Raw genomic sequence first — 22,059 nt, forward strand, 5'->3', positions numbered from 1 at the left:
AGATTTCTGAAAGCCAAATTTCTTTAATGAACAATACATAAATTCCCATTCTAACGAGTCAAATGCCTTTGAAAAATCTAAAAAAAGAATTGCCCCGTCTACGTTGAATTTTTCTGAATAGTCTATAATATCTTGGATTTGTCTAATATTAAACCCAATACATCTGTTTTTTACATACCCGTTTTGATCACTGTGAATGATTTTATGCAATACTGGTTTAAGTCTTTGTGCAAGAGAATATGCTATAATTTTGGTATCTACATTTAATAAAGTAATTGGTCTATAATTGTCTAAATTTAACGGGTAATTTTTCTTGTAAATAAGGGTAATTAATCCTAGTTTCTGTGAATTTGTCAATTCTTTTTTCTCATAACAATGGTTAAAGACATCTACAGCAAAATATTGTAAGTTGGACCAGAAAGATCTATAAAATTCAATTGGAAGACCATCAATACCTGGTGTTTTGTTAAGTTTCATTTTAAAAACAGAATTTGTACATTCCTCTATTGTCAGCTTTCCTTCAATTTCATTACTTTCGTGTGTAGTTAGTTTGCTGTTTATTTTTGTATTTTCAATATAATTCTCAATTTCTCCCAAATCTGGCTTAGTTGACGTATATAAATTTACATAATAATTCCTCCCCGTTTCTAATATTTTACCTTGATCCTCAGTTATTTCCCCTTCACTGTCCCTAATCGCAGTAATATTTTTTCTTGTCTGTCTCGATTTCTCTAATCCCAAAAAATATTTTGTATTTTTTTCGCCTTCTTCTACCCATTTAACTCTTGATCTTATTTGTACCCCTTTTATTTTATCAGAATATAGAGTTTGTAACATTTCTTCTGTTTTCTTTATTGAATCTATTATGTTATTATTTTTCTTTTCATCAAGGACATTATCCTGAATTTCATTCAAAAGTTTAAGTTCTTGTTCTAATTCTTTAATTTCATCTCTTTTATTTTTAGCTTTAATTTTACAATGTTCAATAGTCGTCTCCTTTATCTAGGATACCTCTATTTAAACAGATCCCACACGATTGCTAAACCTTTTCGGTCTCTTAATTTTTCATATTTATCTATTAAAGTGTTTATTTTCATTTTGTATGATTCGTCTTTAAGAATACTATTGTTTAATTTGAAATAACCCTTTCCTTTCTCCCCCTGACAATGATTTATCTTAAGTGAAATTGCTAGATGGTCTTATATCAGTGTGGAGTACTCTAGGTCTCACGTCTTGACTAACAAGAAAATAATCAATTCTACTAGCTACTTCATTATTTTTTTCTTCTCCAGGTATATTGTGTTTTATTTGGATTTATTACTCTCCAGATGTCTATAACTTTTAGTTTTTTTATTAAACTTTTCAACGCATTTGTCTTATTTTTTATTTTTTGTTTATCTTTTCTATTACTTTTTCTATCTTTTATATTAATCGTTTCACTTTTCTTTTAATCTAGATTAGTTTTATTTTCAGTAAATATTTTATGGCTATACAAGAGTGTGAGGTAGTATTTTACAAATACAAAAAAAAAATTGGTAGAGAAATCCTGTTGTTTCTATTCAGATTTTCATTTAAATTGTCCGTAAGAGGAAATGATACAAACATGCTTACGTATACATCACCAGAGTAAACTTTATTTTTATTTATCCTTGATCACATGCTTTAAGTCACAAGTAAACTAATGAAAATGATAACATGATAATCATACATACATCTTGTTAAAACATACAGTCTAAACTACAAGCTAAATCCTACTTACATTTCTAATATTGAGTCATATAAACTGACAATTGACAACTACTATAATAATGTTTTATGTAAACACTTATAAATCGGTACAGGTTTTTAAATTCTCATAATTCTTAGACTTTGGCATTTTCAAAAAGCTTTGTTTTGAAAGTTTTATAAATATATATCTAGTCTTTTTTTAGACTTAAAATACCGTTTGTTTTCCTGGTATGAAAATTTGCTGACAGCATAATAAATTTAGTAAAGATTTAAAAAACAAGGATAAAGATCAAGTCAATTGTTAATTAAAAGTACACCAGCCATTTGCCTTGATACAAATAAACCCCTTAAATCAAAGAAAGAGCATCCTAAAATTAAGACCAAGGTAAACAGTGTCCAGAAGAAAAACAGCAGGAAGTGAAGTATAATTTATGTATGCAACTTAATTTTGTGATGTGGTATGATTGCCAATAAGACAACTATCCACCATAGTTCAAATGAAATGGATATAAGCAATTATAGGCAACCGTACAGCCTTCAACAATGAGAAAAACCGATACTGAATAGTCGGCTATAAAAGGCCCCGACATAAAATATGAATCAATTCAATTGAAAAAAAAAAGTTGGTTCAAAACTTTTAATTATACTATCTATCATAAATTTGTACCAAAAACTAATCACGATTTCTTTTATGCAATAATTTTATGGCTTCAAAAATCTCTTACAAGTCATCAAATATAGATCCTGAGTCCAGAAAGTAGAACTGAGAGATGTCAGATCTATATAAGTGAAGCATTACTCTACTAGTTTTCAGCTGGATTGCTTATGCTAATAATTTATTACCATTCAATATAATTACAACAGGAAAGGTTAAACATTTTAAACCATTATTTCAAGCAAATTAGTATAGCATAAATTGTTATTTTATCATATAAACTGACAATTGACAATTACTATACTTATGTCTTACGTAATCACTTTTAAATCAGTACAATATTTAAAAGTCTCATAGTTCTTAGATCTTGGTGTTTTCAAAAAACTTTGTTATGACTGTTTTATAAATATATCTAGTCTTTTTTAAAACTTTTGAAATTCAGCTTGTTTTCCAGGTATTTAAATTTGCACAGTATTAATAGTATATTTAGTAAAGATTTAAAAAAACAAGATTAAGATCAAGTAAATCATTAACAAACTGTTCAACAGCCATCCACTTGATATTAAGAGACCCCTTATATCAAAGAAATAATTTAATAATTTCTTAAAAAAGATTCATAAGGAGTTCCGTTGAACCCTGTGTCTCGCCTGGGATTGCTGCTGTCAGTGTAAAAGTGTAAAGTTGACTTAAAAAGTGAGTCCAATTATTAGTGAAATACAGAATTTAATTTTTTTTTTTATCTCAATCATAAAATAGCTTCTACCAAAGTTTCATAAAATTCTATGATGGTTTGACAAAGTAATTGATGTGTAAAAAACTTTAACCCCAGAGTGTATTTACTTGTTAACTTTAAAACAAGAGTGCACATGCTGAAATGTCTCACCTTCTTTACTGACCCTTGCTTTTATGTTGATAGTCCTAAATATAAAGTTTTACTAAAAGTATCACATAAACTTAACATGCTCCAAGAAAATGAGGTCAAGGTAAGATAAACCAAACCGGAAATACATGTACACCTTAAAATCATTCAATACACCAAATATAGTTGACCTATTGCTTATAGTTTCTAAGAAACAGACTTAAACAGGAAAACTAAGCATTGACCAATGAACCATGAAAATAAGGTCAAAGTCAGATGAACCATGCCAGACAGACATGTACACCTTACAATCAATCTATGCATTAAATATAGTTGACCTATTGCTTATAGTATCTAAGAAACAAACTTAACCATGAAAACTTAACATTGACCAATGAACCATGAAAATGAGGTCAAGGTCAGATGATACATACCAAACAGACATATACACCTTACAATCATTCCATACAACAAATATAGTTGACCTATTGGTTATAGTTTTAGAAAAAAATAGACCAAAACTCAATAAAATGCTCCGCTGGGGCGCAGCTTGATACGACCGCAGAGGTCGAACCCTGAACAGTTGGGGCAAGTATGGATACAACATTCAAGCTTGATACAGCACTGAATTTGGATTGTAATTAAATATTTGACACAGCATAGGTTTCTGACACAGAATGAATGTGGTCTAAAATTAATTTACCTATTCAAACCATATCATTATTATTTGCTTTTATATATAAATCAGAAATAACCAATTTTAAAGAAAAAAAAGGAGAAAAAAATCCCCCCCCCCCCCAATTTTTTTAACCCCCTTATGATTCATCACCCCCAAACTCAATCCCAGCTTTCCTTTTGGGGTATGGTACCTTGCAGTACAATTTCAGAGTGATCCATACAATTGAACACAAGTTATTGTCTGGAAACTAGAAAAATGCTTGTTTTTTGGCCCCTTTTTGGCCCCAAATTCCTAAACGTTTATGGCAATTACCCCCAAACTCAAACCCAGCTTCCCCTTTGTGATATGGAACCTTGCAGTACAATTTCATAAAGATCCATACACTTACACACAAGTTATTGTCCTGAAACTAGAAAAATGCTTGTTTTTTTGCCCTTTAATGGCCCCTAATTACTAAAATTTGGAGGGAATTACCCCTAAAATCAATCCCAGCCTTCCCTTTGTGGTATGGTACCTTGCAGTACAATTTCAGAGAGATCCATACACTTGAACACAAGTTATTGTCTGGAAACTAGAAAAATGCTTATTTTTTGCCCCTTTTTGGCCCCTTATTCCTAATCTTTTTGGGCAATTACCCCCAAACTCAATTCCAGCTTTCCCTTTGTGATATGGAACCTTGTAGTACAATTTCATAAAGATCCATACACTTAAACACAAGTTATTGTCATGAAACTAGAAAAATGCTTGTTTTTTGCCCCTTTTTGGCCCCTAATTCCTAAAATTTGGAGGCAATTACCCCAAAATCAATCCCAGCATTCCCTTTGTGATATTGAACCTTGTGATACAATGTCAGAGAGATCCATACACTTCAACACAAGTTATTGTCATGAAACTAGAAAAATGCTTGTTTTTTGCCCCTTTTTGGCCCCTAATTCCTAAAATTTGGAGGCAATTACCCCCAAAATCAATCCCAGCATTCCCTATGTGATATGGAACCTTGTGGTACAATGTCAGAGAGATACATACACTTACACACAAGTTATGTCTGGAAGTTACAAAAATGCTTATTTTTTGCCCCTTTTTGGCCCCTAATTCCTTAACTGTTGGTACCATAACTCCCAAAATCAATCCCCACTTTCCTTTTGTGGTATTGAACCTTATGGTAAAATTTCATTGAGATCCATTCTTTTGAACTAAAGTTAGAGTGCGAAATCTAATGTGTCTTTGGACGACGACGACGGACGACGACGACAACGCCAACGTCATACCAATATACGACCACAAAATTTTTTTTGCGGTCGTATAAAAATGTTTATTTTTTGCCTCTTTTTGGCCCCTTTTTCCTAAACGTTTTGGGCAATTACCCCCAAACTCAATTCAAGCTTTCCCTTTGTGATATGGAACCTTGTAGTGCAATTTCATAAAGATCCATACACTTACATACAAGTTATTGTCATGAAACTAGAAAACTGCTTGTTTTTTGCCCCTTTTTTGCCCCTAATTCCTAAAATTTGGAGGCAATTACCCCCAAAATCAATCCCAGCATTCCCTTTGTGATATGGAACCTTGTGGTACAATGTCGATAGATTCATACACTTACACTCAAGTTATTGTCATGAAACTAGAAAAATGCTTGTTTTTTGCCCCTTTTTGGCCCCTAACTCCTAAAATTTGGAGGCAATTACCCCCAAAATCAATCCCAGCATTCCCTTTGTGATATGGAACCTTGTGGTACAATGTCAGAGAGATCCATACACTTACACACAAGTTATGTCTGGAAGTTACAAAAATGCTTATTTTTGGCCCCTTTTTGGCCCCTAATTCCTTAACTGTTGGTACCATAACCCCCAAAATCAATCACCACTTTCCTTTTGTGGTATTGAACCTTATGGTAAAATTTCATAGAGATCCATTCACTTAAACTAAAGTTAGAGTGCGAAAACCAATGTGTCTTGGGACGATGACGACGACGACGACGACGACTACGACGACGCCAACGTCATACCAATATACGACCACAAAATTTTTTTGCGGTCGTATAAAAACTAAACACTGAGCAATGAACCATGAAAATGATGTCAAGGTCAAATAAAACCTGCCAGACTGACATGTACAATGTAAAATATTTTCATTCACCAAATATAGTTGACCTATTGCATATAGTATTAGAAAAAAAAGATCAAAACACAAACTTAACTTTAACCACTGAACCATGAAAATGAGGTCAAGGTCAGATGACACCTGCCAGTTGGACATGTTCACCTTACAATAATTCCATACACCAAATATAAAAGAACTATATCTGATATATGGACTTGACCACTAAAACTTAACCTTGTTCACTGATCCATGAAATGAGGCGAGGTCAGATGAAAACTGTCTGATGGGCATGAGGACCTTGCAAGGTACGCACATATTAAATATAGTTATCCTATTACTCACAAGAGAGAAATTAACATTACAAATTTTTTTTTCAAGTAGTCACTGAACCATGAAAATGAGGTCAAGGACAATGAACATATGACAGACGGAAACTTCATAACATAAGGCATCTATATACAAAGTATGAAGCATCCAGGTCTTCCACCTTGGAAAATATAAAGTTTTTTAGAAGTTAGCTAACGCAGCCACCGCCGGATCACTATCCCTATGTCGAGCTTTCTGCGACAAAAGTTGCAGGCTCGACAAAAACTAAGTACATTTATCAGTAAAATATGGAAAAATGAAAATAGAGATTTTCAAATTTTACACTGGATACTGTTTTTTCATAAACAAGCTTTTGTCCAAATTTCAATGTAAAATAAATGGGAAATGTGTTCATGGGACACAGATGATGCCCCCACTTGCATATCATATAAAGTTATAAAGGGACATAACTGAAGAACGGTAAAAGTGACACTACCCAAATTTGTACTTGATCTGAGTTTTGTGGTAATAAGTATTGTGTATAAGTTTCATAACATTTGGTTGAGTCAAACATAAGTCAGAGAACGGAAACAAAAAATTCAGCAATTTTTCCGTTTGTAAAGGGGCATAACTCTAGAACCGTAAAAGTGACACCACCAAAATTCAAACTTGATCTGTGTTTTGTGGTAATAAGTATGGAGTATAAGTTTCATAACATTTGGTTGAGGCAAACTAAAGTTAGAGAACGGAAACCAACTTTGGGACGTACGGATGTACTAAAGGACATTGGTAAAACTTAATGCCCCCTTCGCTACGGCGGGGGCATAAAAAACTAAGTCCATACATCAGTAAAATATGGAAAAATAAAATAAATAAGTTCAAAATTTTGCACTGCCACTGGATACTGTTTTTTGGTCATAAACAAGCTTTTGTCCAAATTTTATAAAATTCCATGAAGGTTTGACAAAGTTATTGATATCTAAAAAACTTCAAGCACAGACTAAATCTAAATGTTGATGCCACCGATAGGGAATCTAGGATTGTTGTGTTTTGCTTTCACATTATAAATGTTGCAGGCTCGACAATAAGACCAACACGGTGTCCAGCATAGAAGAATAGCAACAGGAAGTGAAATATAATTCATGTATGCAACTTAATTTTTAATAATATTCATTATACCTACCAGTTCGAATTAACTAGTTCTCATTGCAAACATTTATGTCTCAACTTCATTATGTAGCAAGTCAATAGATATTCATGTACATGATCCCGAGTCCAGAAAGTAAAACTGAGAGATGTTTTCAACTAGATTGCTTATAAGGATAAATAATCACCAATCCATATAAATATACATATATAATTAGAAAGGTTAAAAAAAATGTTATACCATTATTTCAAGCAAATTAGTATAGTATGAATGGTTATTTTAGATTATGCAACACCAAGCTTACATTATAACTAAAAGTTTATGTGAATTGTACCTTTGTATACTACAACTGTTATGCGAAAATGACATCAAAGATGATCTGAAGTTAGGAATGGGAAATACTCTTCTTATATGTTTTATGTTACTGGTGAAACCTTTAAACAGCATTGGAATACTTTAAAGATGTTTCAATTACAGCAATGAAAAATCACCTGTAATAATGTAAAATATTTTCCATTTTTTTGTCAAGCTTTTGTTCAAAATATAATGATGCATGTGAAAAAAAAAGCTAAGAGTTTTACCTCTATAATACACCAAATCATTTAACAAATTTTATGACTAAGTTTAATAAACTAGTATGGGAATGCATGAGGCATTCTGAGAGTATTGCATGGCAATACATAGTCCCCTACCGGGTAAAAATTCATTATACTGGAATAAAATGCTAACTTGTTCTATAACTTGTCATGGTGTAAACAAAAAGAAAATATCAAGTCAATATCTTCAAGCATGACTAAAAACAGTGTGGAAAACTGAATATTTGAGTGAATTTTTTCAAGTCCAAGGACAATAACTCTGCACAAAATTATCAGACCAAAACAAAAATTTGAACTTGATCTGTAACTTGTCATGATAAAATTATATACCAATTGTCAATCAATATCTTCAAGCATGATGAAAAAAGAGTGGAAAACCTATAACACTCTAACATTAGATATGATTAATAGTTCTCTAAAATTAGATATGATGTAACACAATGTATCTCTATTTTCAAATTACAATCAAATATAATTAATAGTTTCAAATATTTTTTCTTTCATTTGTCACTAACTAATATAGATTTGTAACTTATCTATAAAATGTCAACAACTTTTATCTACACAATGTAATGTAATGAAATATATACCTTAATAAAAATAGATTATTATATAATTAAAGGATTTCACTTAATAAAAAAATTATATATATATATATATATATGTAGCATTCAGAAAATTAGTTTATACAAAATAACATATAAACCTGCCAAAAAATTCTACAAAAAATTTACCAAAGAATGTCTTTTAAAAAATGAGTTATCTCCCTTTGTACAGATTATATGGTTTAACATAGCACTCTAACATTAGTTATGGAGTTTTTTTTATGGACCATAACTCTGGACTTAATCATCAGACCGGAACAAAATTCGAACTTGATCTATAACTTGTCATGATAAAACTATATACCAAATATCAAATCGATATCTTCAAGAACGAAGAAAAAAAGTGTAGAAAACTGAGTTGCCGGACTGACTGATGGACAGACAGACAGAGTGCAAACCTAAAGTCCCCTTCAACTTCATCAGTAAGGGACTAAAAACATAAAAACTCAATCACTCTGTCATCACACTTATTTTTCATTTGCTACAGGATTCTATGTTGAATGTTTATCAAGGTCACGATTGGTAAACTTTGGCAACAAAAGCCAAAATTTAATTAGTAGCCAAAGTTTTCAATAAATTACAATCAGTCTATTAAAAAATCTAGGAATGAAATATTTGTTGTCGATTTAAAAACATTACGGATTCATAATAAATACCATACACAGAAGACTGAATTTACTATATATGCACGCATTGGCATAATAATTTTTAAACATTATAACTTGTAATTTAAATAACCAGAAACTCGTTTCATAAGAATAAGAATTTTATTAGTTTAAAATCCAAACAATAGGATTGTTACTAAAGAAAAACATATAAATGACAAAAAAATAGACAGAAAACAATACAAACATGTAGCATTGAAAAAAATGTTAATATTTATTACAATACTTTTTTTGACAACATGCCTCCTCTATAAAGTAATCATTTCAAATATCGTGATTATATATATTATAATATTAGTCATGAATCATACACAGTTCATGTATTGACATTATAGTTGTTTCTCTCATTATACATTTCACTTATACTGTTAACAATGATAATTAATATATCACATTCTTCGCAAGAAAATATAAAATCAACCTCGTTTTCATTACTCATAGAACATGTTGAATTAAAACAGGGAACAATATTAGAAATTTCATTAAACATTTTGATCCTTAAGGTTTATTAAGTTCTGCCGTGTTATGATAAAATGGAATTCATCTTCCGTCCTCTTTGTGACATAAGGGACATATTCTATTTTCTAAGGCTGTTTTATTGTACAACCATGTTCAATAGCTAGCATACTATTACTTATTCTTATTTTTGCATATTTTTTGTAACATTTTTATCTAAATTTAATAAAAGGTACTTTTAAGTTCATACTTTACTTTAAATTTTCTGTAGGTTCTTAGTTTATTTCCATTTATTGAATTATCATCATTAAAGAGACAATTTTTCCAAAATATATTGTAATTTCATTGAGCTTCTTCGTTGGGGCTGAAAGTAATTGTTTTTTTAGAAAAAGTACATTGATTTTTCAAAACATGAGTGAAATTTAATTTAGATAGTAGCATTTTAATTTTTGAAGCAAATCCATCATTTAACTGCTTGTTAACTTTATAAACATTATAATAAAGACTCTTTTTCATTTGAGTTTAAAATATGCAACCAAAATCCTACAGAAGACTTTAGGGCATGTACGTATACCAATTGGGTACATTCCCAACATTCATATGAAATAAGGCGTCAGACCACCATTTACCCACTTCAATTTAGAACGTTTGTGCTTTTGATGTCGTTGTTTACTTAAACTTACAAACAATTTTGCAGAAATGAAACTTTTGGTGAAAGAGAAATATATATATATATAGACTACTTTTAGCCAAAATTCACTTGTCTATGAGTTTGCATTAAAAATTAAGGATTAATGCGCTGCAGTATTATACTTATTTAAGATTTCCAGGTAACCAGGGTTTTTTTTTAGTAGTGACTTGAATTCTGAACATAGTATTTCATCATGTCTGAGAGAGACTGCGTTATAGTAGTCTCAGATCATGTTCATTACCAATGATTACAAGACTTTAAACATTGGTTGAACATTGGCATGTAGAAAGGGCATACATGTACAAGAAAGCTGTGAAAGTTGCAAAATTTGGTTGAATAGATAGGGAATTTGAATTGGTGGTCTGACACTTTTAAGAAAAGTGTGTTGAGCAGCACTCAAATGATCCTGGTCCAATCCGTGGTTTCTACTTTCATTATCACGAACAAATATTAGGTATTAAAACAAGGTTTAATAATTGTACAAAAACAATCATATTTGTGCGACTCAACAGTTATCATTGTTTGCATAACCATATAATATACAATACCCGTTCTCTTACATTATGTCACACCTTCAGACCGTCACACGGTCTTGCCGGTTCGTGTCTACTTTCGTTATCAGTAGATGCACTTGGAACTTCTCGGTAGTTTTCGGTCTACAGAGGGGTGTGTCAGGTGATTTTGAAAGATGAGGCTTGTGCAATTTGAAGATGCTGGCAATAGGCGGATTGGCGTTGAACTTAGAGAAAACGGAGATATTGTTGATTTATGCAAAGCAAACCCAAACATTCCCAATGACATGAGATCCTTCATTGAAGGCGGCAATGCTATGCTGTCAGCTGCGAAAAGGTATCAACTGGTTCAAATGGATAGACTAGACAGGACTTTACTCTTTAAAAAATGGGCTTTGAAACCTTTTTAGAAACACATATTCAGAGATTTTGTACAGTCATTGTGATTCCTCAATCCTCCTTTCTGTGTCAGTGTGATAGAGGAGCCTGATTCTTATTAGAAAATCACATTGTCTCCTCCGGGACCTCTGTGTTTGTGTTACAACTACCGGTACAAGGCAGCACTCTAACCGACTGAGCTAAAGAAGTACCCCCTGGCTCAACCACTAAAGGCTGGCTAAGTTTCTAATTTAAGGGAAGCAATCTCGTCACACTTTCCCCACCTCGAGTCATTATACCATTATGACTCTTACAACACATACCCTGTCTAGATATCCTCTCTTAAAGCATGGTGGTTTTTTTTAGTTGGGCACCAATTGTAACCGAAGAGCATGATTTTTATTAGAAAATCACATTGTCTCCTTCGGGACTCCAACCTGGGACCTCTGTGTTACAAGGCAGAGCTCTAACCAACTGACCCAAAGAAGTACTTCCTTAGCTCAACCTCTTACAGCTGGCTAAATATCTAATATTTAAGGGAAGCAATCCCGGCAATTCAGTGAAAAGCTCTACAGAGCTTATGTTGTATTGTTATATGTACATCCTTTTGCTTTATGCTTATGCTCAGTGTAAATTAAAAGCTCTATAGATCTTGATTTTGTTGGGAAAAAAACATAAATAAAAATTGTAGTCCAAACTATTATGATGTCTTGTAAAGTTATTATTATTTTTTTGATTGGACGCCTTCCTATGTTGTAGTCGAACTTTTCATAAGTCATAGGAAGGCACCACAGCGAAAGAATAGATATAGCCTGGTAAGATGTCATATTAAACTATTTGGACTTAGGCAATTGATACCAAATGGTTAATATAAAACTCATAAGTCAAAGAAAAACTGACTCACCATTTATGCTATGCTGTTATATTTTTATGCTCAATCAAAGGCCTGATGGCACAACCTGCATCAAATGTGCTATTAAATCATAATTTCCTTATCTGTATGGAAATAAAGAGATTTGTTATGCCATTTTTTTAGTCAACTCTTGTAAGCTGCTTCAATAGCTTTTTTGACATACTGTAGACTAAGATGTTACCCTCTAGAGGAAGTTTTTTTTTCTTCCTCTGCTGCTGTTGTTGCACGGATGCCAGTCACATCATTACTACTTATGTTTGCATGTTGTGGTTTCAGTGATATGGTAACTGGTAAACTTTTATGCTTCAATTTTTGTTTTTTTTCTCTTATAACTACAACCAACAAAATATATTATCCGTAACAAACTTAATTACTTAAATCATTTAATGCTCCAAAAAGAAATGAATTAATTTCATCCAAGATGGACACAGTTTTCAAATTACAAAACAGTTGAATGTTGGGAATAATATACCTGTTGTGGATTCACTGATTAATTACAATTATTTCAGTGTAGTGGATGGAGGAGGCAGTATTTTGAAACGAGAAACAGTGAAAGTTGTTGCACCAATCTATAATCCAGACAAAGTCTTATGTATTGGTATGAATTACACAGACCATTGTATAGAACAGAATGCTCCTGTACCTGAAGTACCAGTTATTTTTAATAAATTTCCAAGCTGTATAATTGGACCAACAGATGACCTGATATACCCAGAAGAAACAAAGGTATCAGTTTTAATTTGTCAAAACCTCAAAATAATAGGGTTAACTGTCTAGAATAAAACTGCAAGGCCTGTAAATTGAGTAGTTTTTCATACTGTATTAGAAAATATGTAAAATGATAAACATTGATACAATATGACAGGGCACATTTATAGAAATTATATCAATATTTACATGTACTTAATATTCTGTGTTAGAAGATTTCTGAAGCTTGAATTTTAGTATTTTTATCAATAATGGGATCAACCATAGTAATGATTCTTGGTATATTATTAATTCACAAAATTACCAATTTGACATTAGACTTAGTAATGATTAAAACTATTTTAGTGACAAAAATCAAGGTATTTATTGGTAAAAGGCATACAGTGTTTTTTCTTTAAATTATATATATATAACAAAACACACATAAATAACCACAATTAAAACAGAGATTGAAAATAAGGAAATATCATATTAAGCAAACATAAATACAGAGAGAAAAATTTTGAATTTAAGAAAAAAATTCACTGTGACATTTTTTAACAGTAAAAGGAAAAATATAATACATTTGAACCATGCTTGTACAGTAAGATTATCTCCCCTTGTTGCATTGTTTGCATAAATGTCTGTCTTTCTTGCTTTGAAATAGAAATCTTTCTGTTTTATTCAGGAATTGGATTGGGAAGTAGAATTAACTGTAGTTGTTGGGAAAGATGCCAAGAAAGTATCTGTAAGTTTATGATATAACAGTATCTTTATAATCCTACATTGTGAAAATAGGAGATGCGGTATGGTGGCCAAACAAACAATTATCCACAAAAAGACAAGGATGTTAACACCTACAGTTCACAACTTGTCTTCACATGTGTGTTATGTCCTCTTGTGCTTTTTACTCATCTATGTAAAAATGAGGTGCTTTTATTTTTAGATGCTCATGTTTCTGGAAAACCCTTTTTTGTAAGGGCTCTTAATGTCTTGTGTTAATACATGGTAAAGAATTTGTCAGTAAGAATTAAATATTTCATTGGATAGCAGTATTTTTTATTAAATTTCTTTAATGATACAGGAAAACCACAAATATTTCGGTAAGGGATAGGGTAAAGTAATGGATAAAAATGAATAAATGTGTGATAACATGACTAATTGGAAAAGGAAATACATGCATTTAGATTTATACATGCATTTAGATTTTGACATGCATGTATATTTTACTTATACATTTTGTAGGAATCAGAGGCAATGGACTACATATTTGGTTATACAGTAGCGCATGATGTCAGTGCTAGAGACTGGCAATTGAAACCTGGTGTAAATGGTGGACAATGGGTAATAGGAAAAGCTATGGATGGGTTCTGTCCCCTAGGTCCAGCTATTGTAACTAAGGAAGCATTAAGTGGTAAATATTTCTTATTGTAATTTGTAAAAAAAAGTGGATTTTGTCTTCAGTAGCATGCAGCCTGTATTAGTACAATTCATTCACAGAAATCATAAAAAGAAGAAGAAGAATGTTGGTGAGATAAATGATTGTTGCATTCCATTTGACTTCAGACCTTAAGTTGAGGTAGGACCTTAAACTATTTCTCTCTCCCTGTGGTTGCATTGCTTAATAGTGTAGGCTGCTGGAGAAGTGACTTATTTAACATTAAACTATTGCTGCTCTTTTCACAAAAAATCATGAAAAAGCTTGTCAGACATGAACATTTAGTTATATCTTACAATCAGCTTTAATTCTATTTTTTTTTTGTAAAAGGTAGCTGGTGTAATTAGGTAAACAAAAAAAGTTAAAATTAGGAAATTTTAATTACCATACTACTGTCATATTATTAGATGCATGTTTAATATAACAGGCATCAAAAATATATTTTATTTCAGATCCTCATAACTTAGGATTGAGATGTAAAGTTAATGGAGTAACAAAACAGGACAGTAGTACAAATCAGCTTATACACAAATCTGCTGCATGTATAGCTTTTGTATCCAGGTGAGTGAAGGTGTTTCCACATTGTAATGTTTGAATGAAGAGTTTGAAAAGGTTAAGAAAAATGTAAAGTGATTGATGTGTAAGCTAAATGCACATATACATGAAGATAGCTTAATACTTGCACATGTAGATTACACAAATGTTTTTAAAACTTATGGTTGCTGAAGTGTTATGCTTTGTGTATACATTATTATAAAAAAAAGGAGATGGGTATGTTTGCCAATGAGACAACTATCCACCAGAGTTCAAATTACAAAGATTATCATTTATGTATGTAAGTAAATAGAAAGTGAAACTAGGCTCATTTTTCATTGGCCTTTGTCTTCCATCCATATCAAGCAGTTGCAAGAAAAGGTGATTCAAAAGAGAAAATCATTTCTTCTCCAAGGTGTGTCCCATGTTTCTTGTCTTTTGGTTGATAGTTGTCTCATGACACCACAGTTCCTTATTTTTAAATTATTTTGCCATTTTATAAATGAAGGCTACCCCATCTTTTTAACATGTACTTTTTTCAGATTTATGACTTTGAAAGCTGGTGATCTGATTTTAACCGGTACACCACCAGGTGTAGGCGTATTTAGAAAACCACAAGAATTTCTTAAGGTTAGTAGGCTTATATCTTGTATGGTTAAGGTGGTGTTTTGGAATTTCTCCATAGAGCAAACCATTTCAAGTGGTACCATTGCTACTTTAAATGTAAACTCATTTACTTGTAAAGTTTCTGATATATTCTTTTTGATACATGTATTTATAGTTTAATGATTTAATTTTGGATGTAACGCTTCTTCTGATTGGCTGACGTTGTTTTGTTTATCAGCTCATAGACATAATTTTGTCATGTGACCGTGACGTCATCAACGTTTTTTCATGGTTTACTCCGGTTTAAAATGGAATTTAGAATTAAATTATAAGAAATGACTGTAATATTTTTTCTGTCTATTCGAAATAACATAAAAAATGTGGTGCACACTTTAAAATAACCCGCTACGTGGGTTATTCAGTGTGCACCACATTTTTTATGTTATTTCGAATAGACAGAAAAAATATTACAGTCATTCCTTAAGTATTTAAGTATATCACACGAAACAAAATATCTTACACTTGAGAGAGTGTGGTAAGTAAGAAAGTAATTATTTATTATAGTGACATGTGTGTCATTACATACATTTATACAAGTATATACATAGCAATTTGATAGTTAAACCCCTGCCCATTGGACCTATATGTCACTTAAGCTTTATTGTATCATATTCAAAAACTGTATAAGTTTACAAAATAGAAAAATAGAATGAGACATAAAGTTGTTTTTTTCTGTGAATGAATGCTGAATTTACAAATTTTGCAGTTGCAATTTGATAGCGTTTCAGTAAATGAATGTCTTTCACTATCTTCACTAAGATTGTCTAATGCACCCATAATGCGGTAGTGTAACAACGAACTCTATCAATCACAAACATATTAACATGTAAGAAAAAATATCCTAGGGAAAAATTTCCAAACCAGTTCATGATCGCTATTTTCTTAATTTGCCATTGATTTCTATGTGATAGTTTTCAAGCTACCAGCTGATATAGTTTTTTTCTCAGTCAATGACATTGCCTAGGAAAATAGTGATAAACAGATTATCAATGGTCTTTCAAACTCAAGGAAGTTTCTTGTAATAATTTAAAAAAAAAAATAATTGAATTTAAAGTAAATAGTTTTTTGTCTCACCTGCAAAGCGAGACATAAGGATTGCTTTTCTGGCAAAGATTGCTCCAGCTCCAGCTCCGGCGTCAACAATTGTTAACTTTTCTGCTTAAGTTAGTTTGATAGGAACTGCTTGTGATAGATCATTGATATTTACTATGAAGTTGCATTACTATCATAACATATCAGTTTGACGACTATTTCGAGGCCCTGCCCCTGGTCATGGTCCAGTGACAATAAGCAATTTTCAATGTTAAGTTTTCTGCTTAAGTTAGTTGAAAGGACCTACTTGTGATAAATCATTGATATTTACTATGAAGTTGCATTACTATCAGTACATATCAGTTTGATGACTATTTCGAGGCCCTGCCCCCTAGGTCATGGTCCAGCAACTTTGAATTGACTAGCAACTTTCAATGTTGATAGGATCTACTTGTGATAGATCAATGATATTTTATATGAAGTTGCATTATTATCAGTACATATCAGTTTGACGACTATTTTGAGGCCACAGCCCTTAGTACATGGTCCAGTGACTTTGAATTAATAAGCAATTTTCAATGTTAAGTTTTCTGCTTAAGTTAGTTTGATAAGAACTACTTGTGATAGATCAATGATAGTTTGTATGAAGTTGCATTACTCTCAGTACATGTCTGTTTGATGACTATTTTGAGGCCCTGCCCCCTAGGTCATGGTCCAGTAACTTTGTATTAATTAGCAATATTCAATGTTAAGTTTTCTGCTTAAGTCATTTTGATAAGAACTACTTGTGGCAGATCAATAATATTCTGTATAAAGTTGCATACTATCAGTACATCTCAGCTTGTCCACTGTTTCTAGGCCCTGTCCGCAAGATCATGGTCCAGCGACTTTGAATTAATAAGCAATGTTGCTGTCAATCAGATTGTCCTTTTCTGAATTTTATGTGGTCAGGCGAGACATATATCTGTGTCTACAGTTTATTTTAAACTGGAGTTGTCTCATTACAATGTTTTGTCATATTTTTCAGAAAGGTGATGTGGTAGAATGTGAAATTGATGAAATTGGAAAAGTTGTAAACAAGATAGTGTGAAATGATAAAGTTCAACAATTGTGAAATGAAAACTTTTAACAATTGAGAAATGATAGAAACAACTACTCAGGAAGTAATGGCTAGAATGCTGTCAAACATGTCATATGTGGTACTTTGTATAGAAAATTAGGATGTGGGATATCAAATAAAGCTTAAATTATAAATAGAAACTTATAACTAATTCTTAAAGATATATTTGTGATAATTGTCAGGCAGCATTGATGAATAAAGAATTATCTGTCAAAGATATAAATGGATTGAAGTGATTTTATTCTACTGACTTTAATAAGTTCATGTCTGCTTTTTATTTTGTTTTGCATCAAATCAAATTTTCAAAACCTACCTGCAAGCCAGGAAGAAGGAAAAAAACCACAAACACACACACACAAGATAAACCCATTAACTAAACATGACGTACAGTTTAACACCATTTTTGTTAAATAGTTTTATCTTGCCAACAACACACCAGAAGTGAATGTTTTTATTTTGAAACAAAATTTTTTAAAATTATTTAGGACATACATTTCACTAAGTTATAATGTTCCCAAAAATCCTTATTTCTTGATTTTCAGAATATTTTATGAAATTTTGTTTAGTCTGTTTTCCTATCTCAGATCTGCAAAACCTTCCAATAAGAAATTGCATAAATCAACTCTTTCAGTTTCCTAGGCAACTACTTTGGTGACATTGTCTTGATATAGATTTGATTTACTTTTGTCTCATTGCAAGATTTTTACATTGCACTCCTCTAATTACCTTTATGCCACTTTGTAACAGTTGAAAGGTGCCTTTCCAAAGTCATATTAAAATAAGGAGATGAATTATTGTCAATGAGACATTTCTTACTATCCATCAAATATTAAAGGACAACGACAGGAAAAATTACAAATTATCCTATGGCTTCCATCAATGAGCAGAATCCATATAATAAAATAAGCTATAAAGGCCCCTGGGGACAAATTATAAAATAATTCAAAAGAAAACCAAGAACCTGATTTATAATTGATCAATAACTGAAAAATGCGCTCCGCCTGGAGCAGCTGGATACAACTGCAGAGGTAGAACTCTGAACAGTTGGGGCAAGTATGGACACAATATTCAAGCTTCATACAGCTCTGAATTTGGATAGTGATTAAATATTTGACACATTATAGATTTCTGACACAGAATAAATGTGTCAGATAACTTAAAAATTTGAAATGGGACATTTAATCTACTTAATGGTCCAATATCCAAAATCTAATTCCATGGTTAGATTAGGCATATTAAAAAAAAAAAAAACATGAATTCAAACAAAGTTTAATTTTGGACCCTTTGGACCTTAATATAGACTAATTTGAAAACAGGACCCAAAATTAAAAATCTGAATGCACAATTAGATTCAGCATATCATAGAACCACAAGAATTCAGTTTTTGATAAAATCGAACAAAGTCTAATTTTGGACCTCAATGTAGACCTATTTAAAAATGTCCAAATATCCAATAGTTTAAACACATTTTATTGTACAAAACAAATGGATTAGACACAAGTTTTTCAACTTAGTGCCGTCTTCTCCATAATATACATGAATATACATTATATTTATATTGCAAATATCCAATATAGTAATACATGGTAAAAACCTCAAACAATTCAAGACTTTAAATAATTCAAGACTTTGAATGTGTAAATTATTATATTTAGTTTGTAAACAGATTTACTAAGTATTGCGTAACAGCAAAGTATTGCACAACAGCAATAAATCTTCAATTGAAAATAAATACAAATCTTTTAACCAATTTCAATGAGGATAACTTTGCAGTTGCGCAATACTTAGTAAATCTGTTTACAAACTAAATATAATAATTTACACACCCTGTTTGGTTTGTATCTCCTGCCATATCAGTATTTGCTGTTTCTTTATATAGATCAGAAATAATTTATGTTAGAACCAGCTTAGCCAGTATTAGAAAAGTCTTGTTTTGGCCCCTATTTGGTCTCTAGTTTCTTAACGATTAAAGCCACAACCCACAAAATTGACCCCAACCTTCTGTGTGTGGTATGGACTCTTGTGGTACAATTTCATAGAGATCCATTGACTAATGCTTAAGTATTTCTCCCCCCCCCCCCCCTTTCCCCCCACTTTTTGCCCATTATTCCAGAACGGTTTGAGCCATAACCCCCAAAGTCAAACCCAACTTTCCCTTTGTGGTATGGAACCTTGTGTTTCAATTTCATAGCGATCCATAAACTAATACTTAAGGAATTGTCCATTAACGGGAAAACCTCTTTTTGCCCCGAATTCCTGAACGGTTTGGGCCATAACCCCCAAAGTCATTCCCAAACTTCTCTTTGTGGTATGGAACCTTGTGGTACAATTTCATAGAGATCCATACACTAATTCACAAGTTATTGTCTGGAACTAAAAAAATGCCTTTTTTTGGCTGCTTTTTGACCCCTAATTCCTAAACAGTTGGGACCATATCCCCCAAAATCAATCATAACCTTCCTTTTGTGCTTTCGAGATCCATTCATTTATACTAAAGTTATTGTCCGGAAACCAAATGTCTTCGGACGACAACGACATGATAGCAATATATGAACACAAATTTTTTGTTGTCGTATAATAAAATGCTCTGCTCGGCGCAGCTTGATAGGACCGCAGAGATCAATCCCTGAACAGTTGGGGCAAGTATGGACACTACATTCAAGCTTGATACAGCTCTGAATTTGGATTGTGATTAAATATTTGACACAGCATAGGTCTGACACGGAATGAATGTGGTCAAAGAACTGAAAAATTTGAAATTGGACTTTTACCTATTATGTTCCAATAGCCAAAATCTAAATACACGGTTAGGTACAACAAGAATTTAATTTATTCATTTATTAATGAACAATATTATCCAAGTTTTTAAAAGGGTTCGCTTCATAAAAAAAAAAATATATATATATAGCATTCTGAAAATTAATTTATACAGAATAACAAACAATCCTACCACAAAGTTCTTAAAAAAAAAAATGAAAAAAAACCATTTCCAAAATATCATTCATCATTAATACAATGGCATTAAAAAATTTATAAAACTTACCTCTAATTAGTTTTCAAAATATCTAATAATGAATAGTAAATTTCAAACTATATTTATACATAATTTCTAAAATTAGAATTTGATGCAAAATCTATTTTTAACTATGAATCTACTAAAAATTTCTATAAATTGTGCAGTACAGCTTTGAATTTGGATTATGATTAAATATTTGACATAGCAAAGGTTTCTGTCACAGAATGAATGTAGTCTTAAGAACTTAAAAATTTGAAATTGGACATTTACATATGGTCCAATATCCTAAATCTAAATACATGGTTAGATTCAGCATAACAAAGAACCCCGAGAATTCAAATTTTGTTGAAATCAAACAAAGAATAGTTTTGGACCCCAATTTGGACCAACTTAAAAACTGGGCCAAAATAAAAAATCTAAATAAATGTTTAGATTCAGCATATCAAAAAAACCCTTGAATTCAATTTTTGTTAAAATTAAACTAAGTTGAATTTTTGACCCTTTAGACCTTGATGAGGACCAATTTGAAAACCAGGCCAAAAAACTAAAAATCTAAATTAAACGGTTAGAATCAGCAAATTAAAGAACCCCAAGAATTCATGACCTTTGAATTAAACCCCATTGAAATTGGTCAAGAAATAAGCAAATTATTCAAAGTATTAGAAAAGTTTTGTTTTTGGCCCCTTTTTCCTAAACGATTAGAGCCATAATCCCCAAAATCAATCCTAACCTTCCTTTTATCATATGGAACCTTGTGGTACAATTTCATAGAGATCCATAGACTTATACTCAAGTTATTGTCCTGGAAACATGAAATTCCTGTTTTTTTGGCCACTTTTTGGTCCCCAATTCCTAGATGGTTTGGGCCATAACCCCCAAAATTAATCCCAAACTTCCTTTTGAGGCAAGGAACCTTGTGGTACAATTTCATAGAGACCCATACACTTATACACAAGTTATTGTCCTGAAACAAGAAGAATGCTTGTTTTTGGCCCTTAATTCCTAAACAGATAGGACAATAACCCCAAAAATCAATCCAAACCTTCTTTTTGTGTAATGGAACCTTGTGGTACAATTCTCCTAGAGATCCATACACTTATACTCAATATATTGTCTGGAAACCAAATGTCTTTGGACAATGAAGGCGATGACAAAGCTGACAACGTCATAACATTATATGACAGCAAAAATTTTGGGGTCGTATAAAAACCATTCTGGCAGATAGCAACCAACAACGGCTATTGGAATACAAGCTGCTTGCTTGACACAGGCATGT

The 22,059-nt window shown here is 31.8% G+C and overlaps 2 protein-coding genes across 6 annotated transcripts in view; one reads left to right on the forward strand and one right to left on the reverse strand.

Annotated features, from left to right (window-relative positions):
* LOC127735375 (putative aminopeptidase W07G4.4) overlaps positions 1-11,119 on the reverse strand; it is a 28,909-nt gene extending 17,790 nt beyond the window's left edge. Inside the window, exons 1-2 of one of the 5 annotated variants that reach the window (XM_052245534.1) lie at positions 11,048-11,119; positions 7,809-7,965 (exon numbers count right to left, since the gene is read on the reverse strand). In XM_052245534.1, coding sequence (XP_052101494.1) covers positions 7,809-7,921 — 113 coding nt within the window. In that variant the 5' untranslated portion in view covers positions 7,922-7,965; positions 11,048-11,119. The other 4 variants (XM_052245535.1, XM_052245536.1, XM_052245537.1 and 1 more) reach the window with 4 other exon arrangements.
* A 2-nt stretch (positions 11,120-11,121) lies between these two features.
* On the forward strand, positions 11,122-17,994 carry LOC127735383 (fumarylacetoacetate hydrolase domain-containing protein 2-like). The gene is made up of 7 exons (XM_052245549.1): positions 11,122-11,336; positions 12,800-13,016; positions 13,666-13,725; positions 14,223-14,391; positions 14,868-14,976; positions 15,492-15,579; positions 17,675-17,994. Exons 1-7 carry the CDS (start codon positions 11,176-11,178, stop codon positions 17,735-17,737), a joined length of 867 nt encoding a protein of 288 aa, XP_052101509.1. The 5' UTR covers positions 11,122-11,175; the 3' UTR covers positions 17,738-17,994.
* Positions 17,995-22,059: the final 4,065 nt, after the last annotated feature.

This window comes from Mytilus californianus, unplaced genomic scaffold, assembly GCF_021869535.1.
Source record: "Mytilus californianus isolate M0D057914Y unplaced genomic scaffold, xbMytCali1.0.p SCAF_3, whole genome shotgun sequence".
NCBI classification, from domain to species: domain Eukaryota; kingdom Metazoa; phylum Mollusca; class Bivalvia; order Mytilida; family Mytilidae; genus Mytilus; species Mytilus californianus.

Bases quoted from the DNA above. Each gene is read 5' to 3' on its own strand.
- LOC127735383 (XM_052245549.1), top strand. From the start codon at position 11,176: ATGAGGCTTGTGCAATTTGAAGATGCTGGCAATAGGCGGATTGGCGTT. The intron at 14,392-14,867 runs GTAAATATTTCT...ATTTTATTTCAG, and splicing joins AACTAAGGAAGCATTAAGTG to ATCCTCATAACTTAGGATTG. The intron at 14,977-15,491 runs GTGAGTGAAGGT...TACTTTTTTCAG, and splicing joins TGTATAGCTTTTGTATCCAG to ATTTATGACTTTGAAAGCTG.